Raw genomic sequence first — 16,122 nt, 5'->3', positions numbered from 1 at the left:
ATCAGGGAGGAAATATATTAGATCACATTTATACATGCATACATAGGCCTTTACCCATATATGCACCTCTTGCAAAGGGAGCTTGAGTGGCAAACTGTACATTAATTGATGACCAGAGAGCCCTTTGATGCCTATTCCGTGCAATGATCAAATCGCGGCTTGACCAACCCTAACACATTGGTTTGTTAACTAGTCTGACACGTATCCTCTGATTGGCCGCTGTAAGAGGAAATTATAAAACGCAAAATACGATTGGTCGAAACGACATTCTGTTCTTTTTTCTCGCGATTGTTTCCCGTGTGGGTTAATGGCTCCTCCTGTTACAGACAGAGACGGAGCTGGCACCGAGCAGTGAAACTAGGGGAGCTGTGACACCACGGAGAAGAAAAACGCAATTACTCTCCAAATACCATTGTGTTTTTGATCGCGATTGTTTGGGGGTATCTGGGAAAAAGACTGTCCGGGTGGCATTTTGGGCCGAGAGCTAAATTTGGCAGCGGGCGGTCGAGGATAGCGGTCTATTTTTCGACAACCAACTCCCCAGATGAACTCCGTCAGAGCCACCAACAGGAGACCCAGGCGAGTGTCGAGGCCGCGCCCGGTACAACCCGAACGTAACAACGGGGACAGAGGTAAGCTAGGCCACGGTCTGCCAATGGTTTAAGACTAACCTGTATTAGGTGACATCATTCTTTGCACGACCCTTGTATTTGCTGCTGGCTTGTTCAGCCGTACCAGAGACTGCGGGTTTAGCAGGAAAACCCGAGGCTTTTTGCTCTGTGGCTCAGGCCAGGCCGCGCTTTGTTTGGCTTGAGTGATCGGGGCTAGCTAGCTCACCAGGTTAGGAGGCGGTTGGGGGTTGTCTTCGCTCAACGTAATGCGTATGCAGCTACACGGACATCCTATGTGGCTCATATTCCTCAGCTAGAGGCAAAAGGATCGACTTTACAACCTCTAATGTTAAGGTTCGTGTTTACTCGGCTGCAGCATACCCAGCTGTCACAGCCGTTTCTGAGGGTGTAAATCTGCCATTTTTTTGGGGTGTAACGTTAACAAAAACATTAGCAGCGATTTGGGGCAATGCTAGCTAGTTGCTCCCAGATTCGAGAGGCCACATAGATCAGCTGTGATAGATGATACTGATTTTAGCTCAATTCTCCGTGTGCCTGGGTGTGTTGTGTGAAGCTAATGTTTGTTATCAGATTGAACAAATACGCTCGTCTTTATTGTCGGCGCCTGTTAGCCGTTGCTTGATTTGTTTACACACACCGCGGATTTGCCAGCTACGCAGTTCAGTTTCTAGCCATTAGCTGCACGTCTCATCGACTTCATCGGCGGCCCCTTATTTGACAGCGCCACAAAGATGAGTTTGGTTCTGCCCGATCTGGAGGCAAATGTGTAGTGTCTGGTATCTGTTGGGATCAACTAAATATGAAACAAAAAGGCACTTCGGCTGCAGGGAGCGCATCTTCCTTTATCTATCAACCAACCTTTGTCTGCCTTACCGACTATTCCCCTCACTGTGGTCTGCGCAGTTGGCACACAGCATGCGAGCTTGATGTAAAAACCCAATGTCCGTAATGTGTGCTGCATTATCTGAAAATATTGATGCAAAAAAATGTGATGATTTTGCTTATTAAAGAAATGCGTCTTTATTCTGGTTGCATGACCTTCCTCTATATTGCATCTTTGTTCATATGAGTGCATGTTTGGTATGTGGTGTGTGCATATGACATCCTTTCTCTGTTTAGATGAGGAGGCTCCTGCAGCAGCCGCAGCAGAAATGGCTATTGAGGAGTCCGGCCCAGGTGCTCAGAACAGTCCCTATCAGCTTCGACGCAAGACCCTGCTTCCCAAGAGAACCGCTGCTGCCTCTGCTACTGCCTCTGCCTGCCCCAGCAAGGGCCCAATGGAGGTTAGATTGTAGCTCTGACTTGCATTTTATGTGGCATTTGACTGCACTTTGTGTCTACAGGCTGGAGAATGCAGATGTGATGGATTGAGAGAGTATTGCTGATTTGTTTTATCCTTCTCCAAAGCAACAATAATATTTTGGCAGAGTGTTGTGTTGCCCTCTTAATTACTTAACGCTTAGATCTTGGCTTGAAATTTATATCCTACTTGCCCTCTTTTTCAGGGAGCTTCCACTTCATCAACAGAGGCCTTTGGCCATCGAGCCAAGCGGGCACGAGTGTCCGGTAAGAGCCACGACCTGCCAGGTGTGTGTTAAAGCTCTGTCGCTAGATAAGCAAAGGGATTGCTTTTTGTAGTTTAATTTTTGAGTTGGCTATTAGTAGTTCTGTGTGCTTGCAGTGACCAGATTTATTTTTTTTCTGAAGGCTGATGTTCTGTGTATTTGTGTATTTTTAGCAGCCCCAGCAGAACAATATCTGCAGCAGAAGCTTCCAGATGAGGTTGTTTTGAAGATTTTCTCCTACTTACTGGAGCAGGACCTTTGCCAAGCAGCTTGTGTCTGCAAGAGATTCAGCCAGCTAGCAAATGACCCCATCCTATGGTGGGTGCAGCTAAAGACATGAAGACTGTTTTACATTGTTATAGGATGTACAGCTGAAACTTATTCTGTATGTCTTTTTTTTTTTTTTTTTTTTTTGTGGATATTCTAGGAAACGGCTATACATGGAGGTGTTTGAGTATACTCGTCCCATGATGCATCCTGAGCCAGGCAGGTTCTTCCAGGTCAGCCCCGAGGAGCACGAACACCCAAATCCCTGGAAGGAGAGCTTCCAGCAGCTGGTAAGTTAGTCTCCATTACTGAAATTATTTCTTTGTTTTCTTAATTATGTATTCAACACACAGACGATTTACATCATGATACGGCTTGGCAATTAAAATATATCCCACTCGAAGTCAAAATGGGAAAGTTAGAACAATTTTTGCACACATCGAACACATGGAAAGCAAAGTAGTGTAAGCATGTTGATTGTATAAAGGTCGAAGATTGCACAGGGAGAAATGGTAGCACAAGTATCACTTGATATTAATGTGGATAGACGTCCTTAACTAAGCTACTGTATTTATCTTTGACAGCTTTTGTCATATGTACATATATTATGACATGCGACTATTAAGTCTCCTTTGAGCCTTAATTTTACATTTTTCGTGTCAAGTAACATTGAGTCAAAGTGCCTGTGTTCAGTTTACCTCTTCCTCAAAAAGCAGCTCTTACATAATCTCTGCAAGGCTGTACAGAATTGTATTTTTGATACAATGATCAAATTGATTTAAAGACTTTTTTTTTGGGTCACTTTGTAAATGTGGAGTTGGGTTGCCTCAGGTTGATTATTGGCAAGCATGTTTGCATTATTAATTAGAAAGCAAAAGGAAAAATTGAAGGCGAAGACCAAGCTGTGAATGCAGTCGTTCATTAATAACTTTTTTTTTTTTTTTTTTTTTTAGTCACTATGGTCACTTTTTTGCCATAAGCTATTTATGATTGCGCTGTTGAGGCATTTAAGAGTGCAGTATATCATTACGTTCATTGCAAAACACAATCAATTTTGATCATTTTGGTACCTGTTCATCAGTGGCGACTGCTGACTTTTAAAACAGGGGAAGCCCATATTACGCGTTCAGGGTTGTAGTGGCTCGTGCCATCCCAAAGCAGAAGATGGCAAAGTTAAAAAGAATTAGTTATAACATAGCTGTGTCTAGTATGCCCAGCAAATACACAGAAAGAAGGTATAGACTTTGAAAATTCACACAGCAAGGCCAAAATCAAGTATGATAGAAATCTAAAGCCTGTAAATGGCTGGATCTGTGGCTGGATCAGAATCTGTGGAGCATTTTTCCCTGTCATAATGAATACTTAGAGTTCGATGGAGCATAGCCGCCATTGTGACAAAACTACTAGCTAACATGACAAACAAATGCACAACAGGAATATGATTGACAAAACTTCTAAACAACAAGGATGTGTTTCTTATTTACAGTGTAATATTTACAAAAGTGTATGTGTGTGAGGATGGAAATGGAAACGATGGGAAATGAGTGAAACTCCGACAGCACTTTCACTGACAACCAGTCTCTTTCGTATCCGCTTTGGGACTGAAGTTCCAGCGTGCTTCTCCCCGCTTAAAAATTCGGCTGCCACAAAATCTCTCATGATGGACAAACACCAACTCAAATCATCACGACACAGCCCCTCATATTGACACGCCCACATCTAATCTACCCCCATAGACGCCAAGCAGCCTCGGAAGTGATGAGTTTTTGTCGGTTTAGCCAATGATGACCTAGAATTGTAGAAAAAAACTTGACTCTCCCGCCCCCTCCTGAAGCCGGGCAGCCCTCGGCTCGGAAGCCTGGCTGTTAGTGGCGGCTTCATAACATGATTTCCTCAGTGAACGGTGGCGATTTCAGAACAAATCACTTCATTAAGCTACAGGACAACATGTTGTAGTTATGAAAGTAAATGCAGTATTGGGCATATCTTGTGTTTTGTGAATGACTGTTTTATCATCAATTTAACATTGAAGATGTAGCAATTTCGCCAGAGAATGGGAGAGGCTGTCCGGCTTCCCGTGTTGTCTCTGAATAGCCGCGGCTGCTGTTCATATGTTCTGTTGTTGCTGGTTTGATGGTTGCATGAGGTCTTCAGATAATTCTGCTGGATAGCAAGGTAGCGCAAAGGATGGGAACCAGAAAAGGAGCAACTCTGCATTTCAAAAGTCTTCTTGGTTATTTGACCTTTACATATGCAATGCAGCACTGTTGGAGGGTTTTGTTTGTGGGTAACTCTTGGGTAACAAATAATACCTTCAAGTGTCTAATAAAAAGCTTAACTTTAGCATCTTAAGAAATTTTAACTATGTGTTCAACTTTTTTGCGGTACTGAATCAGAAAGACTGATGGCTTGGTTAAATAAAGACCATGTGAACCAGCAGCAACGTGCACTGATATGGGCTTTTTCTTTGTTTCAGTACAAAGGTGCACATGTAAAGCCAGGCTTTGCTGAGCATTTCTACAGTAACCCTGGCAGATACAAAGGCAGGGAGAACATGCTGGTAAGTTAAAACCCTGCAGTTGAAGAGAAAACCCTTCAGTCCTGATATTTTTGCATTTCACAGCTTATTTAGGCATCGTCTTGCTATGTCAAACTGTCCTCTGAATTGTAAGTGTATATTCGCTCCGCCTGAAAGTGCTTGTGCCTTTCTCCTGCAGTATTATGACACCATTGAAGATGCTCTGGGTGGGGTACAGGAGGCCCACTTCGATGGGCTTATTTTTGTTCATTCTGGCATCTATACAGATGAGTGGATTTATATAGAGTCCCCCATCACCATGATTGGTGCAGGTAAGTATGTTCACTTCATTGAGAAGTGCTGAAGATGTGATGCCTATCCTGCATTCAATCAATATCTCTTCTAAGAAAGGGACACACACTCAGCTGTGTGTATGTCTCTATGTGTGAGGGTTTTAATGAAAGGTCTCTGCTTTCCCCTCAGCTCCTGGTAAAGTAGCAGACAAAGTGGTGATAGAAAATACTAGAGACTCAACGTTTGTCTTCATGGAGGGCTCAGAAGATGCATATGTGGGATACATGACCATCAAGGTAAACCTATTTCTTGCTGTTCTCAAACAGATGTAAAGAATTGCTGTATGTCAAATGTTTTTTTTTTTTTTGGTCCTAAAGTTTGGCCTCGTCTCTTGTTTCTTAATGATTCAGTGCCAGCTACACCATGTTCAAGATCTCAGATAATGTTTTACAGATTGTGAAAAGTGGGGGAAAAAATTAAATGGCTGCAATTACATCAAACATACTAGTTTGATTAAGTTGTTTGATATTAAGTGCCCAATCATCCGTAACAAATTAAGGCTCTTGTACCAGTTTTGTTTGAGAGAGTGCAGCTCCAGGATTATTTTTATTTACGTAAAATCTTTGTTCTAACAAAAGGGTGTTCGTTTGGTCCTCCTTTGATTATTTTTGTGTCACCATCCCACTTCATCATTATAACTCATTATATCCTTTTATAAGCTTCAAAAGTATTAGTGGCGCTAATGCTTCCATAAGAGGAGTCCATTGTGGATGTGGTGGGTGGACAGAAGTGTTGTCAGTAATCGTATCCACTGTCTGACCTGAGTTGCTCTTCTGTCCTCAGTTTAATCCTGATGATAAGTCAGCGCAGCACCATAACGCCCACCACTGTCTGGAGATCACAGTCAACTGCAGCCCTAACATCGACCACTGCATCATCCGCTCCACATGCACAGGTAACAACACAACACTCTGCTTTCAGGGTGAGGATATGGTTCATTATGTTCCTTGTTAGCACCTCAAACTCAATCTTGGCAAAAGTAGCATTTACTGGAGGGCACTTATGTAATTTTTACATAACATTGGCTGCTTGTTTTTATGTTTACTCCGTGTTGAGTCACATTTCCCCCCGTTTGAACCCTAATATCTGTATAACAGTAAAATGAGTTTACTTTGTCAGAGGCTACTTTTGACATTGGACTGAAAACAAAAGCACCAAAAACTTTTTCAGTCTTTCGTTTTGGCAACTGCTGTGAATGTGGGAGGTCACGTTTATCAATTTGTGAGGAGGAAAATTGGCCTGTTGGCTCCTAGTGTTTATAAATCAGTTCCTCATGTATTGTTGCTCAGTTTCTCTCAGTCTTGGTGATGAGAAAAGCCTGTTTATATTTGTAGTCTTAAGGTCATGTCCCACAAAATGTCATTTGACATTTACAATTAGTGAGCTGTATGTCTTACAATTGATTAATATGCTGTAAAGTATTTATATTCCTAATAAAGATTCCTTTATTACTATGATGCTCCTTTTCGTTAAAGCTGCAGTCTGCAGGATTTGTTGTTGTCATACGTAAAGTCCTAATTTTTGGCATTTTAAGAGTTTACATGATCTATCAGAACGCTTGAAGTTGAAAACGGTGACCTCCGTAGTCGCAAAATGCAAGAAATGCTTATTTTTTAACCGAAAAATAAAAAGTTATTCAACTTCCTGTCCCGCCCCATCAAAACACATGAGAACTTGTGCACGTAGACGTGCACGCCAGATGCGCTTACACGACTCCTCATTCATCAACTCACCTGTCATTTGCGATCATGGAAGACACAGTAAGTAGACAAGCCCGTAATGAAGTTCAATAGTCCAGATAAATAAGCGTGGGGACGAGCCTACCTTGTATCGCGCGTGCACAATCGGTGATTGACAGGCAGCAGAGCCCAGCTTGTAACCTGATTGGTTACCTTTTACCGGTCCGGTCTGCAATTTTGTAAACAAACCTGCTGGCTTTGGAGGGACCTAGCGGAACATATAGGGGACCTAGATAACTCTTTTTTTTTTTTTTTTTTTGTATTGGGGTATTTAATGTACTACTTTCAGAATCCCCGGACAGTTCCAGGCATTATGCTTGAAAAAGAGTTGCAGACTGCAGCTTTAAGTATAGTTTTTGACTATTGGAGGGACCTCATCAGTTGAGCTATTTCACAGATGAGCTGTCCGGATTCCTTTTTAGCTACGTATTTTGCTTAGTTTTCTGGCTTGTCTGTGCAAAATATAGTGAATACTTTGTGTTTGAATTGGCACAATTTTTTTTCTGAAGAATTCAGGCTACCCATGAGAATATCTTCCATGTGTCTTAAAAAAAAAGCTTAAAAAGGCTACCAAAGCATTTCTGAGGCCTCTGTGTTTATCAAGACAAACTGTCTGCAAATGGAGAAAAATTCAGAACTGTTGCTACAGAAACGGTACTGTGCAACCCTAAGAGAGAGATTGGGGGGGGTGAAAAAATACAGCACAACTTCAGGCAGAAGTCTTTACATTGTGCTAAAATCTCTTTCCATCATAAGTAAAACGCTGATTAAGAATGGTCTAAAAAAAAAAAAACATGCAACGCACGCAATTTAACAGAAATGTCAGCAGTGTATGAACTGAAGCTTTGGTGACGCAACCAGGCACTGACTCCAAACACATTTTCTCATTGTTTAATGAGAAAATTCATGTTTTAGAATAACAAATCCAGATTTCAGATCTTAACCCAGCAGTTATTAATTTAGTCGGATAGTGTTTGTCTACATTTTATGAGTATTTAGTGAAGACATTTTGATGGATGTTAAACTTTTTTTCACAAATGTAAGTGTTGACAAGATTAAAGACTGTCTTGTTTATTAAGATTTAAAGGAATTAGTTTTAGCTTTGCAAATGTGAGGATAAGCTTGCTTCCTTTCTAATTTTCTTACAGGTGAGTATTGGCAAGCCTATTCTTGTGTGACCCCTCTGTGTTTTGTGTTTAGTGGGTTCAGCTGTGTGTGTAAGTGGACAGGGAGCCTGTCCAACCATCAAACACTGCAACATCAGCGACTGTGAGAACGTAGGGCTGTACATTACCGACCACGCACAGGTAAGCATTCTTTATTGCCATAAGTGCACAAACATGCACTCACAAATATTCCCTAAAACTTAACTTCTCACTGCTGATGTTTGTTCCAGGGAATTTATGAGGACAATGAAATAAGCAACAATGCGCTAGCGGGAATTTGGGTGAAAAACCATGGTAATCCCATCATTAGACGTAACCACATTCACCACGGACGAGATGTTGGAGTGTTCACATTTGATCACGGCATGGTAAATACAGTCAGCTGTGTCTTGTCTAACATTTGGCTGGATTAAACCTCACAAACGCCTTAAATTAATCTTTTTTTTTTTTTTTTGTATTTCAGGGTTACTTTGAGAACTGTAATATCCATAGAAATCGCATAGCAGGCTTTGAGGTAAAGGCATACGCCAACCCCACGGTGGTGCGCTGCGAGATCCACCACGGCCAAACGGGAGGCATCTACGTCCATGAGAAAGGGCGAGGCCAGTTTATAGAGAACAAAATCTATGCCAATAATTTTGCTGGTGTGTGGATCACGTCCAACAGTGACCCAACGATACGGTAAGAACGCAGAGGACAGCATCTGTAGTCATTATGAAGAGTTTATATCAACACGTTTGACCTCTTTCCCTTTAAATTCAGGGGAAACGCTATTTACAACGGTAACCAAGGAGGAGTGTACATATTTGGAGATGGGCGAGGTCTGATAGAGAGTAATGACATCTATGGTAACGCCTTGGCTGGAATCCAGATCCGAACCAACAGCTGCCCCATTGTACGGCACAATAAAATCCATGATGGACAGCATGGGGGCATCTATGTGGTAAATGCACTCCTCATTTAAGAAGCAGCAGGCAGATAAGAATATATGAAGTTTAGTTTGGAATACAACCGCAAATGCAGATAATGTTTCAGTTTTAGATTAAAGCTCTCCTCATTGAAGGTTTTCTTACAACTGACCCTGCTTGTGTTTCAGCATGAGAAAGGCCAGGGAGTGATCGAAGAGAATGAGGTTTACAGCAACACGCTCGCCGGAGTCTGGGTGACCACCGGCAGCACCCCTGTGCTCCGCAAGAACCGCATCCACAGTGGCAAACAGGTAAAATGGAAAAATCATTTCATCTGTAAAGTCTGAAATAATCTTAAAACTGTAAAATGAACGGCAGTCAGCTTTCAGTAGACAGTGCTTTCAGCTTGGAGAAGGAAGTGGGATGCAGAGCAAGCTAACCTAACTGTTACTCAGAACCAGGCATAACCGAGATGAGACATTTTCACCCTCTAAAACAACTCAAACTCGCAGCAGACTGACCTTATTATTGGCCTAATTCCAAATACTTTATTTGAACATCCTGGAAAAGCGCAAACATGCACCATCTCTTTGATCCTCGCAAAAGTAATGCTCGGCAATGAGCTTTTCAGCAAGTTTGAGACGGTTTCTGTCTTACTCAGCTGATCAATAACATGGATGTTCTTCAGATGAGGTCATTTAGATTCAAGGTAAATAACTGTCTGATTCAAAAGTGACACGGTGTTAAAATCCACAGTATAGTGTTTGCGCAAACCACTATGCAACGTTTGAGGTTGGAGTTGTTTTAGATTTCTCTTGTCTGTTATTTGAGCAGCGGTTAGTTTCACTCGTGCATCCTCCTGCTTCCTCAAGCTGACTGCTGTCTATTGCTGGTAAGACCATTACATGCCATAGATGGCGGTAATTTGGTTATTCCAAATGTTGATTCCATGAAAATATTTATGTTTTTCAGATCAGCTTAGTGTTTTTGACAGAGCTGCATTCTGCTTGTGGTGGTATCAAAGTATAATTGAAAGACGTTGGATGTACTGGGAGTTTTGTTTTTTATGTTTTTCATCACTCTGTGAAAGACGCTTTTAACATCTCTGGACTATCTCGTACTCTCTGCCACTCGGTAAACATACTGCAGTTAAGTCACTGACCACATCTGTGGGGTTAAACTGCTTGCCCTTAAATTTGGATTGTGCTCATATTCTCAAGGCAGCATTAGACAGACCTCTCCACAGAAATTAGCTCAAAATGTCCAAATAGAGTTCCCTTTATTTTACTATCATGTAACTTCCTGCTTATCGGTTCTTCTCTCCTTCTTCAGGTTGGCGTATATTTCTATGACAATGGGCATGGTGTGTTGGAAGATAACGACATCTACAATCACATGTACTCGGGTGTACAAATAAGGTAACGATTACCCCCGTCAGTTGTATTCACTGAGCATACTGATTGCGTGGGCCATTTTAATGCAGATTATTCTACGTAAAAGCTTTCGCATCAGCTGAATTCAGTTTCCTTTGTAAACTCACATGATCACTTTGAATTTTCACAGGACGGGGAGTAACCCAAAGATAAGGCGCAACAAGATATGGGGAGGCCAGAATGGAGGCATTTTGGTCTACAACTCGGGTGTGTAATTAACTATGTCCTTCTATTTGTTTGGTGTATATAACGAGTAATTACCTTTTTGTCGAATGATGATTTAACATGTTACAGGTTTGGGCTTCATTGAGGACAATGAGATCTTTGACAATGCCATGGCCGGGGTGTGGATCAAAACAGACAGCAACCCCACGCTGAGAAGAAATAAGATCCATGACGGAAGAGATGGAGGCATCTGCATCTTCAACGGAGGCCGAGGTACTTAAACATAATGCGTTACATCTCCAGCAAGGCTAATTGTCAGAAGAACTCGGCTCAGTTGCAAGCAACACCGTGAAGGCGGAATTATAGTCCACGCGTCGCTCACGGCGGTGGCGGCCCGTGACGTCAAAATGACGTTTCAGGCATGTCGCTTACCTTGAAAAGACGGCGCAGCGCGTTGTCGTGCACCAGTCGATTTTTGTAACTTGGCTGCACCGAGAACAACAAACTGGATGGACCAATTTGAGACCAGGCTCAGTCAGGATGTGCGTTTGTATGGGCACCTGTACGAAACCGTGACGTCATCAACATCGCTCGCGGTAGCAGACGCGGCAACCATGCTAGAGCCTTAACTCTCCTTAAGCGTGACTCTTAAAGCTCAGTCGCTCCTCAGTTGAGTTGACTTAATTAAAGGTGCTGAACAGAATCTGTTGACAGTATGTGCTGATAGAGGAATAATTGTAAAGAAGTAGTAGAAGAATTTAAAACGAGACCAAACTGATTACAAAGTAACTGGATGTTGAATGAATGTTAATTCTTTGTTTTATTGGATGGGCCTTCATGTTGTGCAAGGGCTTGAATCCTCATGCATGTGCCATCACGCGCTCCGCTATCTCCTCTTTTGTAGACTTAACTTCTCCGTCATGTTCAACAGACAGGGCACCTAAGACTTAATGAATGATGCAGCACACCGTTGATATGAAATCGCTTGCCAGTTGCTGAGTAAAAAAAGATCTCACAGCATAAATCCATATCTACTAAGTGGCTGAAGGAGAACGGTGAAATCACACAGTGATCTGGCTCTCATAGCTCAGACGAATCATAAACTGTGTGTCAGTTATCTCTATAATGCAAAATCAATCGCTTATGTATCATTAAATTACATTACGGTCATTTTGCAGACGCTTTTATCCGAAACGACTTACAATAAGTGTGTTCCACATCAGTAGGCAAAAGAACTTCAGGTCACAAGAAATCATAAGTGCATTTCCTTCCAAAACCAAACAGCTAAGAGCATAACTAGTGCTAGAGTAAGTGCGGTAAGTTAGATACCGAGACAAATGTAAAGACAATTTAGGAAACAAATAAGTGCGTAATGAGCTAGGACGAAACGGGTGATGTCCTAAGAGGGAGGATCAGGGTAGTGTTTCCTAAAGAGATGGGTTTTCAGCCTGCGTATCCAATGTATCCATGTAAGTTCTTCTGGTCAATGAGCTTTCTTCTTTGAATGAGTTTCCGTTTCCTTTCATTTATTTTTATAAACTCTACCCTGAAGCGGCTAAGATACAGTTGGAGGTAAGGGGGCAGCTGTGGTTCAGGAACAAAGGTGGTCGTCTTTTAGTTGGAATGTTAAAACTTCCTCAGTCTATTTAACAAACCCAACATATACACCCTTTCAGTATCTGCCTCTCTAAGATGCTTTGGATAAAAACATTTGATAAGTGAATGTAAGACAGATGCCTTGTCATTTGTTTAGGGTTTTTTTTTCGGTTGCTAATTTATGCAGCAGTTAGATTTACTTTGGGGAATTCTTTCAGGATAAGGTCATGGTAAGGAGTCCATTCTTATCATTTGAAATCTTTAACCTGGACTATACTGAGCTTTCTTTTTAACCATCAGAAATAAAGCGGTTTTACCTTGATGTTTGTGTCTTGTGGTGTTGCTCCTGGTGGTGTATAGCTAATTGTGAAATGGTATTCTCTGTAGGTCTGCTGGAAGAGAACGACATCTTCAGGAATGCTCAGGCCGGTGTGCTCATCAGCACCAACAGCCATCCAATACTCCGCAAGAACCGCATTTTTGATGGCTTTGCAGCAGGTTAGCTTGACAAACTCTTGATTAGTACTGATATCGTCTCCGTTTATCTGCTTTTTGCTTATGTTAGGCGTATCTTTCCTTTATTCGTTTAGGTATTGAAATCACTAACCATGCCACCGCAACACTGGAGGGCAACCAGATCTTCAACAATCGCTTTGGGGGTCTGTTTCTGGCCTCTGGAGTCAACGTTACTATGAAAGGTAAGTGGCTGTTCGATGTTGGACCACTCTGGTCTTTGCATGTCTGCTCTATTGCCGGATTCATTTTCTATTTGTACTTTCAGATAACAAGATTCAGAATAATCAGGATGCCATTGAGAAGGCAGTGAGCAGAGGACAGTGTCTCTACAAGATCTCCAGCTACACCAGTTACCCCATGCATGACTTCTACAGGTAAGCTTCAATACAAAAACCCTTCAAGTCCCCACTGTGTTACCGCATAGTCGGATACTTTTCCCGTCAAACTGTTGGACACATCTACCTACATCTAAGCACTTTGGATCGCCTTGTTGCTGAAAAGTGCTATATAAATAAATTTCACTTCACTTCACTACCCATGTCCAAATTTGGACTGATGTTTATATGTGGACAGACTGAAATAGAGGTGACTTTTGTTAAATTTTGTTTTGTTTTGGGTTTTTTTGCTGCTGTTTGGCTTTTTTTCTTTGCCCCCAACATAATTTATAGTGGACTGGAACTTCTTTGTAGTGGAGTGAATTAAAGTGTCGGAAATCATTTCAAATTTTCATTGCAGGCATTGCCTGTGCTTCTTGTCTGTTCGTTGTTTATCCTTCCAACCAGTTAGATTCCAGCTTGTACATTGCTTCAGTCACTGAGGGGTAATACACTCTTTGCTTGTTTGAGAGATGAATACAAGGACACCTCGGTAGCTTATTTTGGTTGAATTCCAATAAACTTTCTGTGTAATCTAAAAGCGATACAAACATGGAATCGTAGATTCGTCTTTAGTTGGCACAAAGTAAAGCTGTAATCATTTTCATAGTCATTGGGTGAAAAAATAAATAACTCATTGTGTAGATCTATCATTCACTTGTGAGCATTCATTGCTTGGATATTTTTATATTGCCTTGAATATCGGGTACCCAAGGACTTGACTGATTTGAAGATGTTTACTTGAGCTTTAGAAAATTGTGAATGACATTTTAAATGATTTCCATTTGTAGACCATACGGTTAAGTACTTTATCAAAAGATTAATATAAATAAAACGGTTAAACTGATTTTGCACTCGGATCACAAAGGAATGGGTGATCTACTACTATTTTTGAGAATTCTGTTTCTGTGGCTGAACATTTTTATCTCTTTTTATGTTTAATTTATTTCCCAATTTTCATGAAAACGAATCTCCTTTTGTCTCTAGATGTCACACCTGTAACACAACAGATAGGAACGCCATCTGTGTTAACTGCATTAAAAAATGCCACCAAGGACATGATGTAGAGTTTATACGGCATGATCGGTAAGCTTCTTCTTACGGACACTTATCCCTTTCTAATTATTGTCATTTCGTATTTGAAAAAGTCAGTCTTCGTTTCTGTAAATATTTGATATGTATGCTTTATCGGGTTGGTAGTTTTTCCGTCATCTCTCTTTCAAATATAAAGTGATTGCTTTAACCTGTTTAAAGAAGACGAAATGGGAGTTTTTATACTGCACGGGTGGTTAATTATCTGAATTTGAAACTTTTTGCACCAGGTTTTTCTGTGACTGCGGAGCAGGAACGTTGTCCAACCCGTGCACTCTGGCCGGAGAGCCCACACATGACACGGACACTCTGTATGACTCTGCGCCGCCCATCGAGTCCAACACGCTGCAACATAACTGAAGGTGTCTGGTCAAGTCAACAGCCTCACATTAGCATACAAACACATTACATTGCACACAGCCACACGCAAACAGTCACATACACACATCCACTTGCATCCATAAGGACCCAAAGAGACTCTGATTGCAGCGCTCTCGGGGCGGGATCAAGGTGGAAGAAGCTGCAGAGGAAGTGGCTTCAGCCGGACACGCTGCACCAGAGGGCGCAGTGGAGCTGAGGGTAGACTGACAGAACAGCCACAAGAGATTCCTCACTGGAGTATTTCTAACTGCAGTCCGTAAACAAAGAAGATGGGAAGAGGAGGGTTGTGCTGAGGGGCTGTCAAGGTCAGCTGGTGGCACTTTGAGTGTGAACTCCTCCCGGTTAATCCTCAGCTCCTGGCCCTCTTATTCTTCTTGTTCTCAAGAACTGCTGTCAAAGACTTCCTGCTTCCTCACAGCCACCATCCCGATTGGCTGTCTTGGCAGTTGTGACTAGGCAACGGATGGGTGGATGTTGCTCTGTGTGTGCATAAAAAGCAAGATTGTGTGTGTGTGATGGAGCACTTGGGCTTTTTTTTAAAAAAAAATATATATATATATATATATACATATATATATGTTCCGATCAATGGATTTTATTTCAATGCTTTCTCATGTAGTTTTGTATTTCCAAGCAAAAAGCTGACTGTATTTGAATGTCTTTTATTTTATTATATATTATAATTATTATTTTTTTTTTCTTTGGTTAGCGTCCCTCACCCCGTCAACCTGCAGAAACTCAAACGTCCCAGTGGTGAAATTCTTTCTGTGAAAGAGAGTCATTTAAACACTAAAAACCCTCTCCTGTGTGTTAGTTTAAATGGCAGGTGGAGAAGCTCCACACTTGTATAAAGAGGTGCGTGTAAATGTGTTGTGTACAGTGCAAGTTCTGCGTGCGTGTGCGCATGAGTGTGTGTGTTTATAAGTTGATGCAGTCAGTGTTTTGTGGAGAGGGTTTCGGTAGGAGGCGTCCAAGCTCCTTTTGAACTGGAACTGAAGAGTCGGTCTGCAGTCCTCCCGCTGTCCTCACCCGCCCCCTCCCCTGTGTATCGTGGTGACTGTGGCTCTTCATGCAGCCTGAATCGTATGCATGTACCATAACATCTAGACTTAATATATTGTGAAGTATTCAATAACCATTATGTAGATGCTAGTTGGAATTCAAAAAGGGGTATACTTTCTTAGAAAGACAAAAAAAAAGAAAACAGGAAACTGGCCATTTCTAAGAAAATAAAACTTTATTAGATCAAAGATGTCTGTTTTTGAGTTCCCTTGATACGATGAAATTCAAGTCCTTACGTAAGTGCTTCTTGTTCTGAAAGGAAATGCAGCTCAAAGACCTCAAAGGGAGTTTGATTGTCTAACTGCTCCCAACATTGATCACTTGACTGGTCACAAGTCATAGGAATCCTGTTGG

General features: G+C 41.7%; 1 protein-coding gene across 5 annotated transcripts; it reads left to right on the top strand.

Annotated features, from left to right (window-relative positions):
* Positions 1-298: 298 nt before the first annotated feature.
* Positions 299-15,956, top strand: fbxo11b (F-box protein 11b). Of its 5 annotated transcripts, none has more exons than XM_075457994.1 (22): positions 299-632; positions 1,752-1,915; positions 2,138-2,198; positions 2,374-2,515; positions 2,625-2,754; positions 4,941-5,024; positions 5,182-5,314; positions 5,466-5,572; positions 6,120-6,231; positions 8,276-8,382; positions 8,472-8,609; positions 8,705-8,922; positions 9,004-9,184; positions 9,338-9,460; positions 10,482-10,567; positions 10,713-10,789; positions 10,877-11,020; positions 12,731-12,841; positions 12,934-13,041; positions 13,125-13,233; positions 14,221-14,319; positions 14,556-15,956. In XM_075457994.1, exons 1-22 carry the CDS (start codon positions 545-547, stop codon positions 14,683-14,685), a joined length of 2,652 nt encoding a protein of 883 aa, XP_075314109.1. In that variant the 5' UTR covers positions 299-544; the 3' UTR covers positions 14,686-15,956. The 5 variants fall into 5 exon arrangements, with proteins under 5 accessions (XP_075314109.1, XP_075314108.1, XP_075314107.1 ...); XM_075457993.1 differs by having other exon boundaries at positions 2,371-2,515; XM_075457992.1 differs by having other exon boundaries at positions 2,138-2,219.
* The last annotated feature ends 166 nt before the right edge of the window (positions 15,957-16,122 follow it).

This window comes from Odontesthes bonariensis, chromosome 23, assembly GCF_027942865.1.
Source record: "Odontesthes bonariensis isolate fOdoBon6 chromosome 23, fOdoBon6.hap1, whole genome shotgun sequence".
NCBI classification, from domain to species: Eukaryota; Metazoa; Chordata; class Actinopteri; order Atheriniformes; family Atherinopsidae; genus Odontesthes; species Odontesthes bonariensis.
Note: the sequence above shows the minus strand (reverse complement) of the source record. Positions and strands in the feature narration are given on the sequence as shown.